The 17568-nt window shown below is 39.5% G+C and overlaps 1 protein-coding gene, 1 long non-coding RNA gene and 1 pseudogene across 5 annotated transcripts; 1 reads left to right on the top strand and 2 right to left on the bottom strand.

Moving 5' to 3' along the window:
* Positions 1 to 432: 432 nt before the first annotated feature.
* Positions 433 to 2189, bottom strand: LOC106697865. 2 transcript variants are annotated; one of them, XR_001349119.2, is made up of 3 exons: positions 2052 to 2189; positions 1518 to 1953; positions 433 to 835 (listed from the first exon to the last, which is right to left on the bottom strand). It is a non-coding gene; the product is annotated as an uncharacterized LOC106697865 (long non-coding RNA). The 2 variants fall into 2 exon arrangements; XR_002830649.1 differs by having other exon boundaries at positions 433 to 829.
* NXT2 (nuclear transport factor 2 like export factor 2) lies at positions 1950 to 8199 on the top strand. Of its 3 annotated transcripts, XM_014459446.2 has the most exons (5): positions 1953 to 2100; positions 2223 to 2307; positions 3357 to 3443; positions 5102 to 5246; positions 6038 to 8199. In XM_014459446.2, the coding sequence occupies exons 2-5, from the start codon at positions 2293 to 2295 to the stop codon at positions 6220 to 6222; spliced, it is 432 nt and encodes a 143-aa protein (XP_014314932.1). In that variant the 5' UTR covers positions 1953 to 2100; positions 2223 to 2292; the 3' UTR covers positions 6223 to 8199. The 3 variants fall into 3 exon arrangements, with proteins under 3 accessions (XP_023614411.1, XP_014314932.1, XP_006082307.1); XM_023758643.1 differs by having other exon boundaries at positions 1950 to 2307; XM_006082245.3 differs by lacking the exons at positions 1953 to 2100; positions 2223 to 2307 and adding an exon at positions 2461 to 3050.
* A 7318-nt stretch (positions 8200 to 15517) lies between these two features.
* Positions 15518 to 17367, bottom strand: LOC102417447 (annotated as a pseudogene).
* Positions 17368 to 17568: the final 201 nt, after the last annotated feature.

The raw sequence follows: 17568 nt of genomic DNA, 5'->3' as shown, positions 1-17568 counted from the left end.
TCCCAGCTCAATTAGTTGTGTCATCATAGCCAATTTACACCTCTTTGAACTTCTGTTTAAATTCTTAAAAATCTAGATAATAATATTCCCTCTCCAGGGTCTGGGAAGATTGAATGAAATCATAATAAGCACCAGACACAGTCTAAGCTTTCAATAATAAAAAAAAACACGCAATCAACTATAAAGCAATAAATATGAGTCATTTTTTACAAACAATAGTAGTTAACTTTGCCAATATTAGTGAATAATGGGAGAAAAGTTTGGAAAGGTAAATTGAGCCCAGACCAAGGTAGGTCTTTAAAAATTAGGAAAATTTTAGAAAAATTAGAATAGAGCAAAGTCAAACTTTGTGTACAGAGGAGAGAGACAGAGAGGTTGCTTTAAAGATGGACAAGTTACTTGGAACTCCTTTGTAATTCATTAATGTTTTGTTTATTGTCTAGCACTCTGAGCTTCATGAGCTATGGATCAAGTCTATTTTGTTCACCACTCTATATTTAGAATCTTGCACAGCGCCTGGCCCACAGTATGCACTTAATACATTGAAATAATAAATGAAACATTATAAGGGTGGGGGCGGGGGAGAGGGGGAATCAAAAATATCCCAAGAATACAAGCATAAATGTCAGAAAAAAATACATAAGATTGTTAGTACAGAGGAAATAATGAGTTTAAATTCTGGACTCTACAAGTTTGAGAAGCCTGTAGTGCCTTGTGGTGTTCATATCCATATGTGGAATCGGAGCTCAGAGTGGACGGAGGTGGGGGCTCGAGATGTGTCGTTGAGACTCATTAGCATACAAGTAACGATCCACATCACGTGAGAGGACTGTGGCTTTAAGTAGGAGACACGTCCAGAAGTGCCGTTGGAGAGGAGTTCGGAGCGGAGACGGTAGTCAGAGAAAAGCGGCAGTTAGAATTAGGCAAAAGGAAAGACAAACGGGGTGGGGAAAAAAAGGTTAAGAATATGAGACGATTTGGAAGAGGCTGGTATCAAAGAGACAGAGGAGGATATCGAGGAAGGAGTGACCGTGACTATGCTCGTGACCGCGACTATGCTCGTGACCGTGACCGCGACTATGGTCGTGACCGCGACTATGGTCGTGACCGTGACTATGGTCGTGACCGCGACTATGGTCGTGATCGTGACCGTGACCGGGAGCGTGACCGGGAGCGGGAGCGTGAGCGTGAGCGTAGTCATTACCGTTCCCGCGACCATGATCGTTATTATGAGCAGCCACAAGCCAGTTACTCAAGGTAAGACTATATATAGAGATACTTAATTGATTTGAACCCCCAGAAGTTGTTGGCAGCTTTGACATGGGCCGTTTTAAAGGATGCTGGGGAGTAAAGTACGTTTGCAGAGGAAGTTAAATTAGCTTAACTTTTAATTCCAACTAGTTTATGACCTGAAGCCGGTTACTTAATTAATGTCTTAACTATAAAATGGAGATAATACGCCATAGTGTTACTGTAACTGAACAAGTAAATATGGGTTAAAATGCTTAGAAAAGTACCTTGCTCGTTGTCACCAGTCAATATATTTTAACTGTTAGCGAATCGGCTGTGGAAGGTGGTGAATGGCGCAGTCGACTAATCTTCATTTTAGGTCTATAAGAATGGGAGAACTGGATGAGCCTTTTCCACTGAATAGTGCAAATTCAAATAGTGAGCAAATTCAAATAGTGAGTTATCATAGGAGTACTACGGAGATGTTGGGGTTCAATACGAGGATCGATTCTTCCAGATTGTTCCAGAACTCTAAAACTTTCTTTGCCAGTCATGCGCAGTATGATTGCACGCGCTTCAAGTTCCACCCATTTTTCCTATAGGCTACAGGTCCTGTATGTCTTTCCTCGGTTTCTCATTGGTCTTCAGCTAGCCTTGGTCCCGCCTCTTAAAGCAAAGAGGTTCCCCCTGTCGGATCTTAGTTCTTTTTGCTTGTCTCCGCGCCTGCGGTAGGAAAAGTGGCAACATTAGCGTATCTAGTTTACAAAAGCAAAGTGACTTTTTTTTCTGCCAAACTAAGTAAATATCAAACAAGTGAATACCTTGGGCGATTGGGAGGGTACAGTCGGAACTGAAGGGAAGCGGCTTAAGGTTGGAACATCGGGATCCTTTTAAGAACGTACCGAAATACTTCCGGGAGAGAATGGGCGGAGAAAGAATTCCGTATGTTTGGCGGGTTTCACTATCTTCCTTAATATTTGGTCCTCCTACAGCAGAGGGAACCGGACACGTGAGGAAGTAGTGACGCCGCCACTGCCTCAACAGTCTGTTTCAGGCTCCCCGATGGCCATGCCTGTGGTGAGTGCCGGGACCGTGGGCAGGGTGCCTGAGCGCTGCAGTCGGGCGGCTGAGGGGAGGGTCGCCGGCCGGGTGGCTGCAGATCACGTGATCAAGTAGCGAATCAGGGGCTGGCCCGCCGGGCTCGGGGCGGGGCCCGCTCTCCGCAGACCCCCTCTATTCCTACACCCGCTGCCTGGGACCCCCAGCTCCCGACTCCCTATTCCCGGGGGCTGTGCAATCTCTTTAAGATGCCAGGAAGGACCCTGAGATGGGAACTAGCGAGAGGCGGGCATGTTGGGGTCTGTGGTTTGTGGCTTGCAAACTCCTTTTTGGATTATCTCCCGCTCTCTCTGTATAACTTTTGACCACCTGAGCTAGAAATGAAACTAGTTCTTAATTCAAATAGGCTGGGCTGGGTAAATGGCTAGGGAAGGTTTTTGTTTTGTTTTTTCCTGCAGGAGAAAACGCCAACATTTTTTTTTCCGGTTTTACAATTCTTTACAAATGCTGGTAAATGTTTATGTAATGTGAGGAAGTTTCCTAAGGACCTAATTTTTCAAGTAGTTCATTGAACTTTATTGTTACTATACATTTTTTTTTCATTCAACAACTCGATTTTGGTTATAACTTCTCTCTTGAAAAAAGAACTCGGCACTTTTCAAATTTATTCAGTGGCAGTTCTCCCACCCCCACTTTTTTAAAGTTTCTGGCTGGAACATTTTTATTACGGTGAATGTTTTGTAAAATATTGGAAGCCTAAAGTAAGTACTGAAGTACCAGTTTCCAAGTTAAGATTATAAATTTATATTTGAAGTGAGAAAAAAATGTATCAAATGCACTAATGAGAGACGAGTATGTCCTAAATATATGTACCCAAACATAGTGGAAATTTTAAAAATTGGAAACTTTTGAGCCCTAAGCCTTTAAAATGCCAACATTTATATGGAAGAATGTGGACTGTGTACAGAGCTGCAAAGTGATTGAAATAAATCAGCTTTTGTTGATGATTTTGTGTTTGTGAGCGTTTGGAAGGATGGTAATGTACACTTCTAAAATTTTTCTTGCAGGATTTTAAAACTTATGTAGACCAGGCATGTAGAGCTGCTGAGGAATTTGTCAATATTTACTATGAGACAATGGACAAAAGAAGACGGGTGAGTGTTATAGGCTATATTACTCTTTATTAAATACCATTATTTTTCAATCCAGCCATTCATCTGACTTGCATAAGTGATAACTCTGATATTGAGCAGACTGACATATTTCAGAGGGAAGGAGTGGTGGGAAGAGATTAACCTAAGAATTTATATGCATACATGCATAGCCCATGGACACAGACAATAGTGCCATGAAGGCCTGGGGAGGGAGGGAGTGGAGTGGAGGGGGTCAATGGGGAAAAAGGGACAGCTGTGATACTTTCAACAGTAAAGATTTTATATATATATATATATATATATATATATATATATATATATATATATATATATATATCAGCTTTGTGTTCACCTATCTCTGACCTTAAGCAAGTTGCTAACCTCTCTTAACCTCATTTTATTTTTAGAGTGATAAATGAGAATTTAAATACTGCACTTAACAAAGGACCCAACATATATTTATTTAAATATGTTACATTTTCTCAGTCCCAATTAACTTCAGTTTGGTTAAAATAGTATTAGTGCTGGTGAAGGAGTCTGACATAGGGAATGTTCCCAGATTTGTCCCTTTAATGGAATATATTAATAGATAATTTTTAAATTAAATCTCACAGCTGTAGCTGGCACTCACAAGCATAATCCACATGACTTGGATACTTTTAGTCTTCAAAAGAACAACTTATCATTTTGTCAGCTTTTTTCATTGTAATTTGTCCCTGAGCCATATCTTCTAAGTAATTGTTTCAGTATGTGCTTCAAGCTTGCCTAGGTCTCTTATCAGTATAGGATTGTATTTTAGAGAACTTTCTCAAAAATAGTTAGCAGGCACAGAAGCTAATATCTTATATCTAAAAATTTATTTTTTAAGGCAGAAGATAAAAGACGTCCCTGGTACTGATTTTTTATGACATGAGACCAGGGACAAGGGATGTGACAATGGATGTTTATTGTGCCTTCCTGCTTTCAAAAATAAAGTAGCAAAAAAAAAGGCAGAGTCGAGATATATGTTGGCCTTTAAATCCAAGATAAATTTTAGAATTAAGCAAATAATGAGTCCTGTGACACACTAAACTGCTGTGACTAAAGAGTTAACTGAATTTTGCCTTAGTGAAGCTTTAATTTGACTTATAAAAAACTGCTTGAGCAAGTACTGGTGATTCCTTTGAATTAAATATGCTGTTTGAGTAGTAAAAACAACCCATTCTTCCTAACATAACATTAAATGGCTCAGACATGAAATGTCTCCATGTATATAAACACTAGGATTAAAGTGTACAGGTAGGGCCTGATGGAAGACAACTTTGTTAATTCTCAGAAAAAGAAGGGAGACTAAAACTGGTTTGGGTTGCAGGTGCTTGAAACTTGTGACCATTTAATTCATTTAAATATAGAAAGCAAATTTTTAAAACTCTTCCAGTTTGGATGCATAGTTTTCTCATTGTGGCTAAAGTAAAATATGAAAAAAGTATATTTAGCTGCCTAGTTTATTAAGAGTAAACCTTGTTCATGTCTTCCAGTGCAAGGGGGCAGGGGAGTAGAGATGGAGATAGAACTATGAAAATGTTTGCATATTACCTGTAACCTTTCAGTTCATTTCTGTTAAAATGCCTTCCCAGAAACAAAACTATTTTCACTTTTCTTTTATCTTTTTTTTTTAGGCACTGACCCGGCTGTATCTGGACAAGGCCACTTTAATATGGAATGGAAATGTTGTTACAGGGCTGGATGCCTTAACTAATTTTTTTGAGGTGTTGCCTTCTAGTGAATTCCAGGTTAATATGTTAGATTGCCAACCAGTTCATGGTAAGAGCAAGGTCTTTCAAGGTGTTTATTTTGTTTTATTTTAGTGAGCACTGAGCTATCAAATTAAACTTTTGGTATCCTTTTAGACCCGTCTCACTCCAACAGATCCATAGTATGTTTTGGTGGATTGTGTGATTATAGTTTATTAACAGTTATGTGAGAAATTGAAGCTAAATGTGATTTTTATTTATGGGAAATAATAATTATCTATTTTCTCTAAATAGTTGCCTTCTATGCCTTGAAATGTCTCCAAAAAATTATGTCCCTAATTAATGTGTTTTATTATCTTACAATTTATTAAAATTTCACAGAAGAAACTTTTTACTCTGTTACGTGAAAGGATTTTTGGCAACACAGAATTAGATTTAAGATAGACTGATGCCATTTATAAGATTAACCTCTAGGTGGTTCCTAATTTTCTTTAGTAGGTTAGGGTGATATCTTTTTCCTTTACAGTTTTAAAAACAGCTGTAGCTTAAGCAAAACACGAAAAAGCTCTGTTAGAAACCCAATGAAATATTAGTAAATATAAACTCTTTAGTTTGAAACTTTAAAGTAAATAATTTTAGTATCTTTGAAATGATTATTTAGTTTTTTGGCTTTGGGTGTACATGCTTAAGAGTATGCTGAAAGTAAAGAAAGTTTATGAAATTTTTTTAAGTGTTAAATTATGAGCAATGTCTTTTAAGCCTGAAAATCTGCTTATTTAGATAGAGAAACTAACCTCTTTTTTTTTTTTGTGTGTGTGTGTGTGTGTGTGTGTGTGTGTGTGTGTGTGTGTGTGTGTAAAGAGCAAGCTACTCAGGCCCAGACTACAGTTCTTGTTGTGACCAGTGGAACTGTGAAGTTTGATGGAAACAGGCAGCACTTCTTCAATCAGAATTTCCTGCTGACTGCTCAAACTACTCCTCACAACACTGTGTGGAAGATTGCAAGTGATTGCTTCCGTTTTCAAGATTGGGCTACTACTAGCTAAAGGGACGAAAGTCCATTCTCCTTTGGTCCATTAGTTTCAGCAACAGTTTATGTGAATTAATTCATTTCATTGTAGTTTTAATTCCTAGCAGCACCTTTTCTAGCAGCTGCCAGTGTGGGTTATTGCCCTTAAGAGCTTTAATGCTAAATTTTTACATGCCTTACATACATTTCACTAATAACATACCTATAGTAATACTATAAACACATGATCTCTGTACTAACATACTCACTGTGAGCCCAGCCTATCGCAAAAATGAAATCCTTTTATAATACTATCTACAGGATATCAGCACAACATAATTCTCTGGGAGGAAGTAGAGTATTTTTTTTGGTTAAGTTAATTTTGTAATAGAACACATGTATTTTCAGTAAACACTGGTAATACAATTTAAGTATAAGGCTTTTTCAAATAAGTTCAAATGAAAATATTACTACTTTTGGTTTGCATAACTACTCTGACATATTAGAATCACAGATAGAGATGTTCAGTGTTACCTAATGTTTTCTATGTTGACATGTTCTTATGAAGTGAATTAATACACTAGAGAGGTATAATATGTTCTTAGTTGATACCTGGGTATTGGATATATTCAGTGACTTACAAGCAAAACTTGTTATAAAGATTTTTCATGGCAGCTCCACGTTTATAACTTTAGGTAATGAATGTTAGTGGGTCGCATAGCTTTAATGGGAGAGTAGGGAGTGAGAAATATAGAGATCCGAAGTTGGCCAAAAAGTAGGAGGGGTGGCCACTTGATAAATTTTTGGTACTTGTTTTCTACCTCCTAAAAATGTAGCCTATTTTTAGGGTTTAAGTCATTAAGATAAGTATCACTGCCAAGTGGTCACGAGTGTCACTTTTGTTCTTAAGATTACTTTTAAACGTTTTTCCAGTTCACCTCATACTTACCATCAATATATGTCTCAATTTATTCAAGAACTTATGGAGGTAAAATGTCAGCAATAAATCGGACCCTGCAGCAGGGTCTAACAGGAAAGTTGGAAACAAAGCCATTGTTCTCTCTTTGGGACACCCTTAACTTCTAAGTCTTCCATGTGAACTTCAGGCCAAAAATCTCCAATGTATTATCCACCCCCAAAGTAAGTGATTTCTTTCCTGTGTTTTACACTGTGAACTACATTGTATTTTTTGCTCATTAATACTAAAATTATTTAATTTTATGATTTGTCCTTTTACATGGCATTATGAGCAAATAGATTTTTTAAAAAACATGTTCTAGTTATGTAGTTAAGTCTTTGTCTTTTAAACAAGAAAATAGAGAACAGCAGATCTTCATTAGCCCATAAACTTCAAGAGAACAAAGTAATTCATTTTATGTCTCAGCATCTAAAGAGAAAGAAATATAGCTTTGGTTTTTGGTTAAATTTTAAATATTTTTTCATTCTTGAATTTGTTGTTTTAATGTTTTTAAGCTAGATGTGCCAGTTTTGTTTGTATATTGCAGCTCAAAGTTAATATTTCTTATCACTTCTTTTGAAAACCAGTAATTCATTTACTCTTCCCCCAAACAACACATTATATTTCTGACATATTAACAAAATAGAATTAAATAGAAGAAGGGGGTGCAATTGGAATTTGACCACTCCTTCTTATAGTACTAACCAAAACTTATACTTTATTTAAAATGAACTTACTCTGATTTTGGATTGGCTTTTTAAAGACCACAGCTTTAACAGCAGTAGTCAGAGTGCCCAAACACTGCCCTTTCCTTTGTGGAGAGCAGTCTTAAGTAAAGCTGCATATAACTAGCAATAAGTAAATTGAATGGTTGTATACTATTCATGAACTGAATGTTTTGAGACTTGTGTATGAAATGTGTTTGTTTTTTTTCAAATTCTGTATAACTTTTAAATGGCTGGAACTACTCGTATATGGACTAGACTGTATTTTTGACATGCACATATTTTTGTAACTTGAAAAAAAAATAAAGTTTGTCTTGACAAGTTTTCGCAAGCTCGTTTTAAGGTCTTTTTATTTTTTTAAGGCTCCAGAACAGGTAGTAGTTTCTTTACAGTATAAGGTTTTTCAAATTTAAAAAGTTATAATGTTGAAAACAATGTTTGACAACTTGGACATTGTCTTTTCTCCAGCCCACCTGTTGTTCCTGTTTTTCTACCAAATGTTCACATTCCCAAAATTACCCATTTGAGGTAGCAGTGAAGTTTCTGGTGAGGCATTGAAATTTTAACTTTGAGCAACTAGCTAAATGCTGTGTTTGGTAGGCAGTGAAACCAAAAAACAGTTGGTTTCCAGAAAGTATGGTTCCATTAACTTTAATTCTACATTAAAAATATGTCAACAGCCATTTGGAAAGGAGTGAGGAGAGGCAATAGCCCATAAAATCAACTACTGTATTTAATGTCTTCAAAGGTGCATACATTTTTCACAATTTAATATCCTTGAAATTGATATGAATCATAAGTTGATGCCAAATCACAGTTGAATCAGCTTTTTTTTTTTTTAGAGGAAGCAGGTAAGAGAGATACACCAAGAGAAATATTGATTGGTTGTCTCCTGCACACACCCTAACCAGGGATTGAACCAGCAACATGGGTATGTGCCCTGACTGGGAATTGAACCAGCAACCTTTTGGTATCCAAGAGGACTTCAACCAACTGAGTCACACTGGCCAGGGGACTAATCAGCTTTTTCCCCCTCTCTTCTCTGTGGTACATAAAATACTGTTGAATCTTATAATCAATGTCATCTTACATTGGTGAAATACATTGACTTAGGTCTGAATTTGTAGGCATTAGTAAAAGTAAAAGCCTATAAGCTTAAGAGGCTAGTAATTCATTACTCAAACTCTGTCACCTAGTTATTTATATTTTACTAGAGGCCTGATGCATGAAATCACGCATGGGTGGGGTCCAGCCAGCCTGCCCTGATGGGGACCCATCGGCCGGGCTGGTGGGGGGAGAGGGGCCGTGGGAGGTTGGCCAGTGGGGCCAGCCGAGAGGAGGACAGTTCCCTTTGTGGTTGGTGTGATTCTCTTATATTTGATTTCTACTTTCCGAGACTGAACCTGGCTTTTCCTGTCACTCCTTGACTTCATTCATGTGCTTTTGATTTGGGCGTGGTAACCTCACTTGGATGTTTAGAGCTCCTGTCTTTGAGCTGCTGTGTCAGTTACTGCCTCTTTCCCCCTCCTCTTCCTCTATCCCACCCCCTTCCTTCCCCCCCCGCCCGCCCCGCTTCCTCTGGCCAGGTTTATTGAGTCAGTAGGTGACTCAACCTGAATGTTGACACACTAATCAAATCAGTGGGCATTTATTAATTTGGCTCACAACAAAGGTGTTGGGGGCCAATCAGCTGGGCCAGCCAAGGGGAGGTGGAGGGGCACTCGAGGCCTGGATCAAGCTGGTTGGCTGCTGCAGTGCACGTCATAGCCACCGGTCGTTCTGGTGTTTCACTGTTCCGGTCTCTGGGCTTTTATATATATAGACTAGAAGGCCCATGCACAAAAATTTGTGCACTGGCAGGGGAGGGGGGTCCCTCAGCCCAACCTGTGCCCTCTCACAGTCTGGGACCCCCTTGGGAGATAACCACCTGCTGGCTTAGGGCCGCTCCCCGGGTGGCAGATGGCATGCCCAATCCCTCAGTGTCCGCCCCAATCTCCCCCGGTTGCAGATGGCAGGCCCGGATCCCGCGCTGGGGCGAGCGGCCGCTCAGATCGTGCTGCCGCCCACCCTGCCCAAGACACTGCAGGCCCAGATCCTGCTCTGGGGCGGACAGCAGCTCGGATCACGCTGCTGCTCACCCCACCCGCCATGCCCACCCCACCCAAGACACGGCAGGCCCAGATCCTGTGCTGGGGAGAGCGGCTGCTCAGATCGTGCTGCCACCCACCCCACCCTCCCCGTACACGGCAGGCCAGGATCTTGCGCTGGGGCGGCGCAGCGGGATCTGCCTGCAGTATGCAAATTAGCCACCATCTTTGTTGGCGGTTAATTTGCATAACACACTGATTAGCCAATGGGAGGCATAGCGAAGGTATGGTCAATTACCCTTTTTGTCTTTTATTAGATTAGATGACTAGCTCATGGCTGGAAGAGCCACAGACTTCATTTATAAGCATGCATTTGACTTGCTGAATAGGAGTCATATTTTCTTAGATTTTGAAAACTACCTAAAATGTATGCTGTGTTTAAAAAGATAGTCCTAATGAGGTTAAAGGGTAAATGCAGTGTTTTGGAAAGGAGCAAAAGTCAAAACCAAGAAGATAGCATGATTTCTTTAATTCTGCAATGTTGCTGGATTTACTTGCCTGAAACTAGTTAGGCAGGAAATTTAACAGAGGGGGTTTTATTTACTGATTTTTGGTAAAATGATTTATTACAGGGTAGAAAAGATAAGTATAGATATGCTTTAAGCATAACCTTAACACATTTAGGGCTTTTTCATTTAACAGTTAGCTCCGTACAATAAAAATATTTCACCAAAACACATGCTATCAAACTCTGCTGCATTCTATTAATTTTTATCCTTTGCCAAATGAAAAGATTTCTCAGTGTCTTATCAGCAGGCTTTATACTTCATCCTTGCTTCCTAGAAAAGCACTAAAAAGGGAAATGTTGAATATTATTGAAATAATGTGTTAGATGGAGGGTCTTAGGATATAACGTAGATATGGGATTGAGGTGTATGCATCCTCTATATTAAGTGGCTTTCCAAAGTTTTGCTTTATCCCACAGAAGTATAAAAGGTTATCATAACCCAGCCCGGCTGGTGTGGCTCAGTGGTTGAGTGTCGACCTATAAACCAGGAGGTCACAGTTCGATTCCTAGTCGGCATATGCTCAGGTTGCGGGCTCAATCCCCAATTTGGGGCATGCAGGAGGCAGGCGATCAACGATTCTTTCTCATCATTGATATTTCTATCTCTGTCCCTCTCCTTTCCTCTCTGAAATTACTAAAATATATATTTTTAAAAAGGTCATAACCCACTACCTAGCTGCATACATATAACTAATAAAAAATGTATGTGCAAAGTAAAACTAATGATACTACAGTTGACCCTTGAACAAGATGGGGGTTAGGGGTATCAACCTATCCACCCCTCCCTGCACAGTCAAAATTCCATATATAACTTGACTCCCCCAAAACCTAACTAATAGCCTAGCCTACTGTTGACCAGAAGCCTTACTGATAACAGTCAACACATTTTGTATATGTATTATGTACTGTATTTATACAATAAGGTAAGCTAGAGAAAAAATGTTTAAAAAATCATACAGAAAATACTTTTATAGCACTACTGTATCAATACTATAAGTTTAGATATAAAAGCCTAAGCTACCATCCAACCATCCGACATCTGACTGGTAGCTACGATGCACACTGATGACCAGGGGACACATGCTCAATGCAGGAGTTGCTGAGCTTCAGTGACTTGGCAGCTGCAGTTCTCAGGTGACACACCTGGAACCAGAGAGGAGGGAGCCCGAATCCATGATGCATCGCCTGAGAACTGCACTCTCACAATCTGTGACCCCTCTGGGGGATGTAAGAGAGCCGGTTTCAGCCCAATCCCCACAAGCCAGGCCGAGGGATCCGCACTGGTGCACGGATTGCACCAGGCTTCTAGTCTGTTTATAGGATGAAAAAGTTCACGTATAAGTGGACACATGTAGTTCAAACCTGTGATGTTGATGTTCAGTGGTCAATTTTATTGATTTTTTTACAGACAGGAATGGAGAGGGATAGAGAGTTAGAAACATCGATGAGAGAGAAACATCGATCAGCTGCCTCCTGCACACTCCCTACTGGGTATGTGCCCACAACCAAGGTACATGCCCTTGACCAGAATCAAACCTGGGACCCTTGAGTCCACAGGCCAATGCTCTATCCACTGAGCCAAACCGGTTAGGGCCCACTGAGCCAAACCAGTTAGGGCAGGCATTTTCTATTTTATTAATTTTTAAATGCTGGTTATAGCCTGCTGAGCTGATTTTTACAACTTCCTAATGGATAGTACTAGCAATTTGTAAAACACAAAAATAGAGTAAGCATAATACTTTAACTATCACTTTCTAGTAGGAGCAAAAGGTTGGCTTCAAAATGTGGTACCATGTGTCAGCGATATTCCCCTGACTTAGAAATGATCAAAAGCTTCCTCCTCTCAGGTGTATCATATTTATGGAGGCAATACTGTTTTCCTCTCATTCTTTATCTTGATTCCGAAGTTCAGAGCTAAGAAATCAAGTGTTTATTTGATCTTTAGGCAGAATCTGGGAATAGGATGTTTGGCAATAAAGAGTTGAAACAGGGAGGAACTGTCCTATTTCAGATGTCTGAGCAGATCATTGAGAAGTCATTCCAGCAGAACCACATTTGAACATGGTTTGATACCACATAAAATGTATTTTGGTCTAATGTAGGTCAATTTCATGCGTTTTTTTTTCCTTTCCTATTTGGGCACTCCAAAATTCTGCATACCAACCCCCCTGGTTTAACAAATGCTGAGTGATCTCTAAATCCTGGTCCCCACACCAAGGAGATCTGTATCCTAATGCCACTCGGCCCCTGCTGTGCATTGTGACCTCTCTCATCAGCTGTTGAATAGAATTTGTTTTATCTGCCCCACCAGATGATTGTGAGAATAAAATAAGACAAATGTAAAAATGTTTTGAAAATCACAAAGTGCTGCACAAATACAATGGTTATATTTTGGGGCTTGCTGACTGGCTGCTCCATCTCCCCAAATTCTGTCTCCTTGAGTAGAATAATGGATAAAGACTGCCACCCACAACCACTCATTCTAAACCTTGACACTGCCTTTACAAGACTTATCCAGCTCTGCAGAAAGCATAGGATTAGATCAATCCAGACAGAGATGGCTATTTAGCTGTAAAAAGAAATTTGGGGCCTTGAAGGGAAGCGAGGATAACAATTTGCAAATGTATTTTCGAGGGGTCTTTCTGTAACAGGAAAAAATATAGACTGGAGCTTTTTTATTTGAATTCTCTTACTCAAGGACAGGGAATCAATAAGAGGAGCCTGCAACACTTACCAGTTGAAGTTGCTGTGCCTTGGAGCACTGAGCTGCCTGAGTAGCCAACATGCTCCTTTGTTCCTCTGATCTTTTCATGTCATTTCTGGAAGAATCTTTGGAAATTATTTCTTTAATTAGCTCATCTGTCCATCTGTGGCACCCAGGATTCCAAGTGCTCTGGTCCCAATCTCAGAGATAATAATCCATTAGCTTTGGATGTTGCTGGAAAGAAAAGGCAAGCCTAGGAGAAGGGACCAGAGGAGAAATTAGCTGCGGGTTGGGGGTGAATAGTTGGGGAAATAGTGCCTTATAAGCAAAAATATGTGCATGTCAAAAATACAGCCTAGTCCATATACGAGTAGTTCCAGCCATTTAAAAGTTATACAGAATTTGAAAAAAAACACATTTCATACACAAGTCTCAAAACATTTAGTTCATGAATAGTATACAACCATTCAATTTACTTATTGCTAGTTATATGCAGCTTTACTTAAGACTGCTCTCCACAAAGAAAATGGCAGTGTTTGGGCACTCTGACTACTGCTGTTAAAGATTTATTGAGACATAAAAACTTATTGAGACTTATTATAAAGGTATAGTAATTACGACAGCATTAAGCATGATGCAGGGATTGACCAATTGACTAACTGAACTAAATGAAGGCTCAGAAAGAGCAACCATGTCTGCAACAGCAAGGTGGTTTGTGGTATTTTCAAGTCAAATACCATGACTGATAAGTGTTATTTATGGTGTTTTCAACTCAAATACCATGGCTTATCACACATATATGGAATTGAAGATTATTGAAGAAGAAGTGATTACTTAATAACTGGTTTGGAACAAGTGGTTATCCATATGCCAAAAAGAAAATAGATCCATCTTATATACCGTACACAAAATAAAGTCCAGGTGGATTGAAGACTTACACGAGAAACACAAAACTTTTAGGAAAAACCGTAAGAGAATATCTCTGTGACTTTAAGGAAGTAATGGACTTCTTGAATAAAGCACACACACACACACACAAACCACCACTAACCATAAAAAAAGACAAATTAGAATACATTAACATTGAGAACGTCTATCTGTCAAAAGAGAACATTTTAAAATGAAAAAAACTACAAACTTAGAAAACATTTAAAATATATACAACCAAAACAGGATTCCTAACCAGAAATATGAAGGATTTCTACAAATTAAAAAGAAAACAAATGTACAAATGGTCAAAGGCCATACACAATCATTTGCAGAAGAAACATCAATCGCCAGTAAGCTTATGAGAAGATGCTAAACTTCATTATTGATCAAGTAAAGGCAAATTAAGACCATGATGAAATAATATTTAATGACTATGACAAACATTAAGACATCTGATATACCAAATGTTGAAGAGGATGTAAATAAACAGGAACTCTTATACATTTCTGCTGTGATTGTCAACAGGAACAATGACTTTGGGAAACAAGTTGGCATAAATTTGTATTTGTATACTCCACAGTTCAGCAATTCCACTCCTTGGTCTGTTCTCTTGCACATTTGTGCCAGGATTCAAAATAAGAAATGTTCATATAAGTACTGTTTATAACAGCAAATATTTGGTGGCAACCCAAATATTCAGGGTTTACAGAGAGTGGGATAGGATAGATAGGTGTAAATTACTAATAATGTTCTATTACTTGAATTAGGTGGTAAATTCATGTGTATTTATTCTATTATGAATTTTAATATATGTATCTTATATATAGTTTTATGTACCAAAAAGTATGGTTAAAGAGATGAAAGATTGAATGTGAGCCATACCTCTCTGGTAGTATAATGGTTTAGAACTTAGTTCTCTCCTTACTGTGATCTCAGGTTCAATTCTCCATCAAAGTTTAACCTAAACCTCATTTACTGCCCTCACCCTGGTAAAAAAAAAATTGTGAGAGGAATTATCTAATTCATTTTCCAATATGTACATGGTTATGGTTTCACTAAAGAAATATTGAAGTATTTGATTATTTATACCTTTATGATGAAAGAACCATGTGTGCAACAGAATGGTAGTTTGTGATAGTCTCAGCTCAAATACCATGAGTGATCGGTGGTTTTTTTCTCTCTACTTTCCCAAACTTTATTAAAGAAGTAGCAATGATGGTAAATCTATATAACAGTCAATTTTCTGAAATTTTCCCCTTAAAAACGTGACATTTGATTTCCAAACACATGCCAGAGTGTACACGATTCTAGGTACACTTGAGAGGTGCTAGGTAGATGAGAGGCTGAAACCCTGAAATGTTCATCTTCCAACTTTCCCCAATCTGTAGTCTGTTTTTGGATGGGAAATCATTGTCCAAACAGCTACTATGGCTTCATTCATTTTTGTTTGTAGCTCTCTGAGCTCTTCTGTATGCAGCAATCATAGAAATTGAGCAGCTTTAGCAAGAACTGCATCTCCAGTGTCAAAACCAAGAATATGCTATCTAAAGCAACAGGCAATCTCTCTTGTTTGATTTGTTTTAGCAACTGCATCCTGTGTCAGGCACTCCTGGACCAAAATGCGAATTGCCTTAAGCATTACCAAGTAATCATCATGACACAGAATCTGAACATTAGTTAAAGCCATTGCACCAGCCTTAAAATCAAAATTATTTACCTCCAGTCCTGGCTGGTGTGGCTCAGTTGGTTAAGCTTCATCTCATGCACCAAGAGGTCACTGGTTTCAGGCTGGATCCCCAGTAGGGAGCATGCAGGAGGCAGACCATGGATGGTTCTTTTTCGTCAATGTCTCTCTCTCCTCCCTTTCTCTCTCTCTAAAATCAATAAAATAATATTTAAAATTTTTTTTACCTCCAAAATGATAAATGGCTTTGCATTTTTAGCTACATTGTCAGCATTTTTTATATTATCAGGTACCAAGTCCTTGTATTTTTCAGCATTATATCCATATTCAAGTCTAACAGCTACACCAAGAAGCCAGTCATCTCTGAGATACATTTCAAAGAACTTGGATCAGTCACTGCTGCGGATATTTCTTAAATTACTTTTGTCTTCAATTTTGTAGTGTCTGATTTTCTGGTCTTCAAGGCAAACAATAAAGAAGAAGAAAAAATATTAGTAATATGAACAATAAAATGACAATGAATACATATCTGTCAACAATTGAATCTGAAAAACAAAATAAACAAGCAAGCAAAATAGAAAGAGACTCATCCTATATAATAAAAGGCTAATATGCAAATAGACGAAATGGCAGAAAAAATGAACAACCCGCCACTTTGACATGCACTGACCACCAAGGGGCGCATGTGGAACATGGCGGGCATTAGCCACTGCGGTATGGTGGAGCAGATGAGCTGGGGCACCAGACCAAGGTGGGGCACAGGTCTCTGTCATTGAGGCGAGCCTCTGGTGGTTACTGAATATTCTTTGCTCCCACACGCCACAATACCGCCTGGCATTTGCACCTGCTGCCTGCACTGGCCCCACTCACACCTGCAGCTGGTGCTGGAGCCGCTGCCAGCTCCTGGAGCCAGTCCCAATCACTTAGCGCTGTCAGCAGGTGCAAGCGGCGGCTGCCAGCTCTGATGGCCCCTGAGGGCTTCTCCACTCCCCCTCCTCCTGAAGGGCAATCGGGGCAGCAGCCACCACTCACACCCGCTGACAGTGCTGGCCCCACTTGCACCTGCTGCTGGTGCCAGCCCCAATTGCTCTGCACTGTCAGCGGGTGCAAGCGGGGTCAGCGCCATCAGCATTAGCGTGGCAGCAGGAGCGGGCTGCTGGCAGATAAGGGATCAGGGGCCACAGCGGGAGGGGCTGGGTGGGGGGCACAGAGGATGGGCCAAGACCTGACCCTGTGCCACCTCAAGCCTTGCGGCCCACAGTTCCTTTCAAGGTGCATGAATTTGTGCACTGGGCCCCTAATATTCCAATAACTATGTATGGAGTCAGATGGGTACGAGATTTATTGAAATTATCACTTAAGTTATATAATGTCTAATCACTGGAGTGTATACTTGAAACTAATAAAATATTGGTTTTCAACTGTAATTAAAAAATGTCTTAAAAATAAATAAATTCTGTTTCATTTTTGCAATTGAAGCCAGCAGGGTTGTGGTGGTCAAAGGTGGTCAGGCTGCATCAGAACATGGTCCAGACTTCTCACTCTGGTCCTCTGGGCTTCAGCCCAGAGAGAAGAGGCAAGGAGGTGTGGAAAGGACAGTGAGAGGGCCTGATCAGTGTTATTTGTGGTATTTTCAACTGAAATATCACTACTGGTCAGTGTTGTGGTCTTTTCAAAATAGTAAATCATTCTTGGTAAAATTTCAAACAAATCATAGCTCAATTTTC

This window comes from Myotis lucifugus, unplaced genomic scaffold (assembly GCF_000147115.1).
Source record: "Myotis lucifugus unplaced genomic scaffold, Myoluc2.0 scaffold_2, whole genome shotgun sequence".
Classification (NCBI taxonomy): Eukaryota; Metazoa; Chordata; class Mammalia; order Chiroptera; family Vespertilionidae; genus Myotis; species Myotis lucifugus.
Note: the sequence above shows the minus strand (reverse complement) of the source record. Positions and strands in the feature narration are given on the sequence as shown.

Coding starts and splice junctions, on each gene's coding strand:
- NXT2 (XM_023758643.1), top strand. Junction 3,444..5,101: donor CAATGGACAAAAGAAGACGG/GTGAGTGTTATA, acceptor TTTTTTTTTTAG/GCACTGACCCGGCTGTATCT. Junction 5,247..6,037: donor AGATTGCCAACCAGTTCATG/GTAAGAGCAAGG, acceptor GTGTGTGTAAAG/AGCAAGCTACTCAGGCCCAG.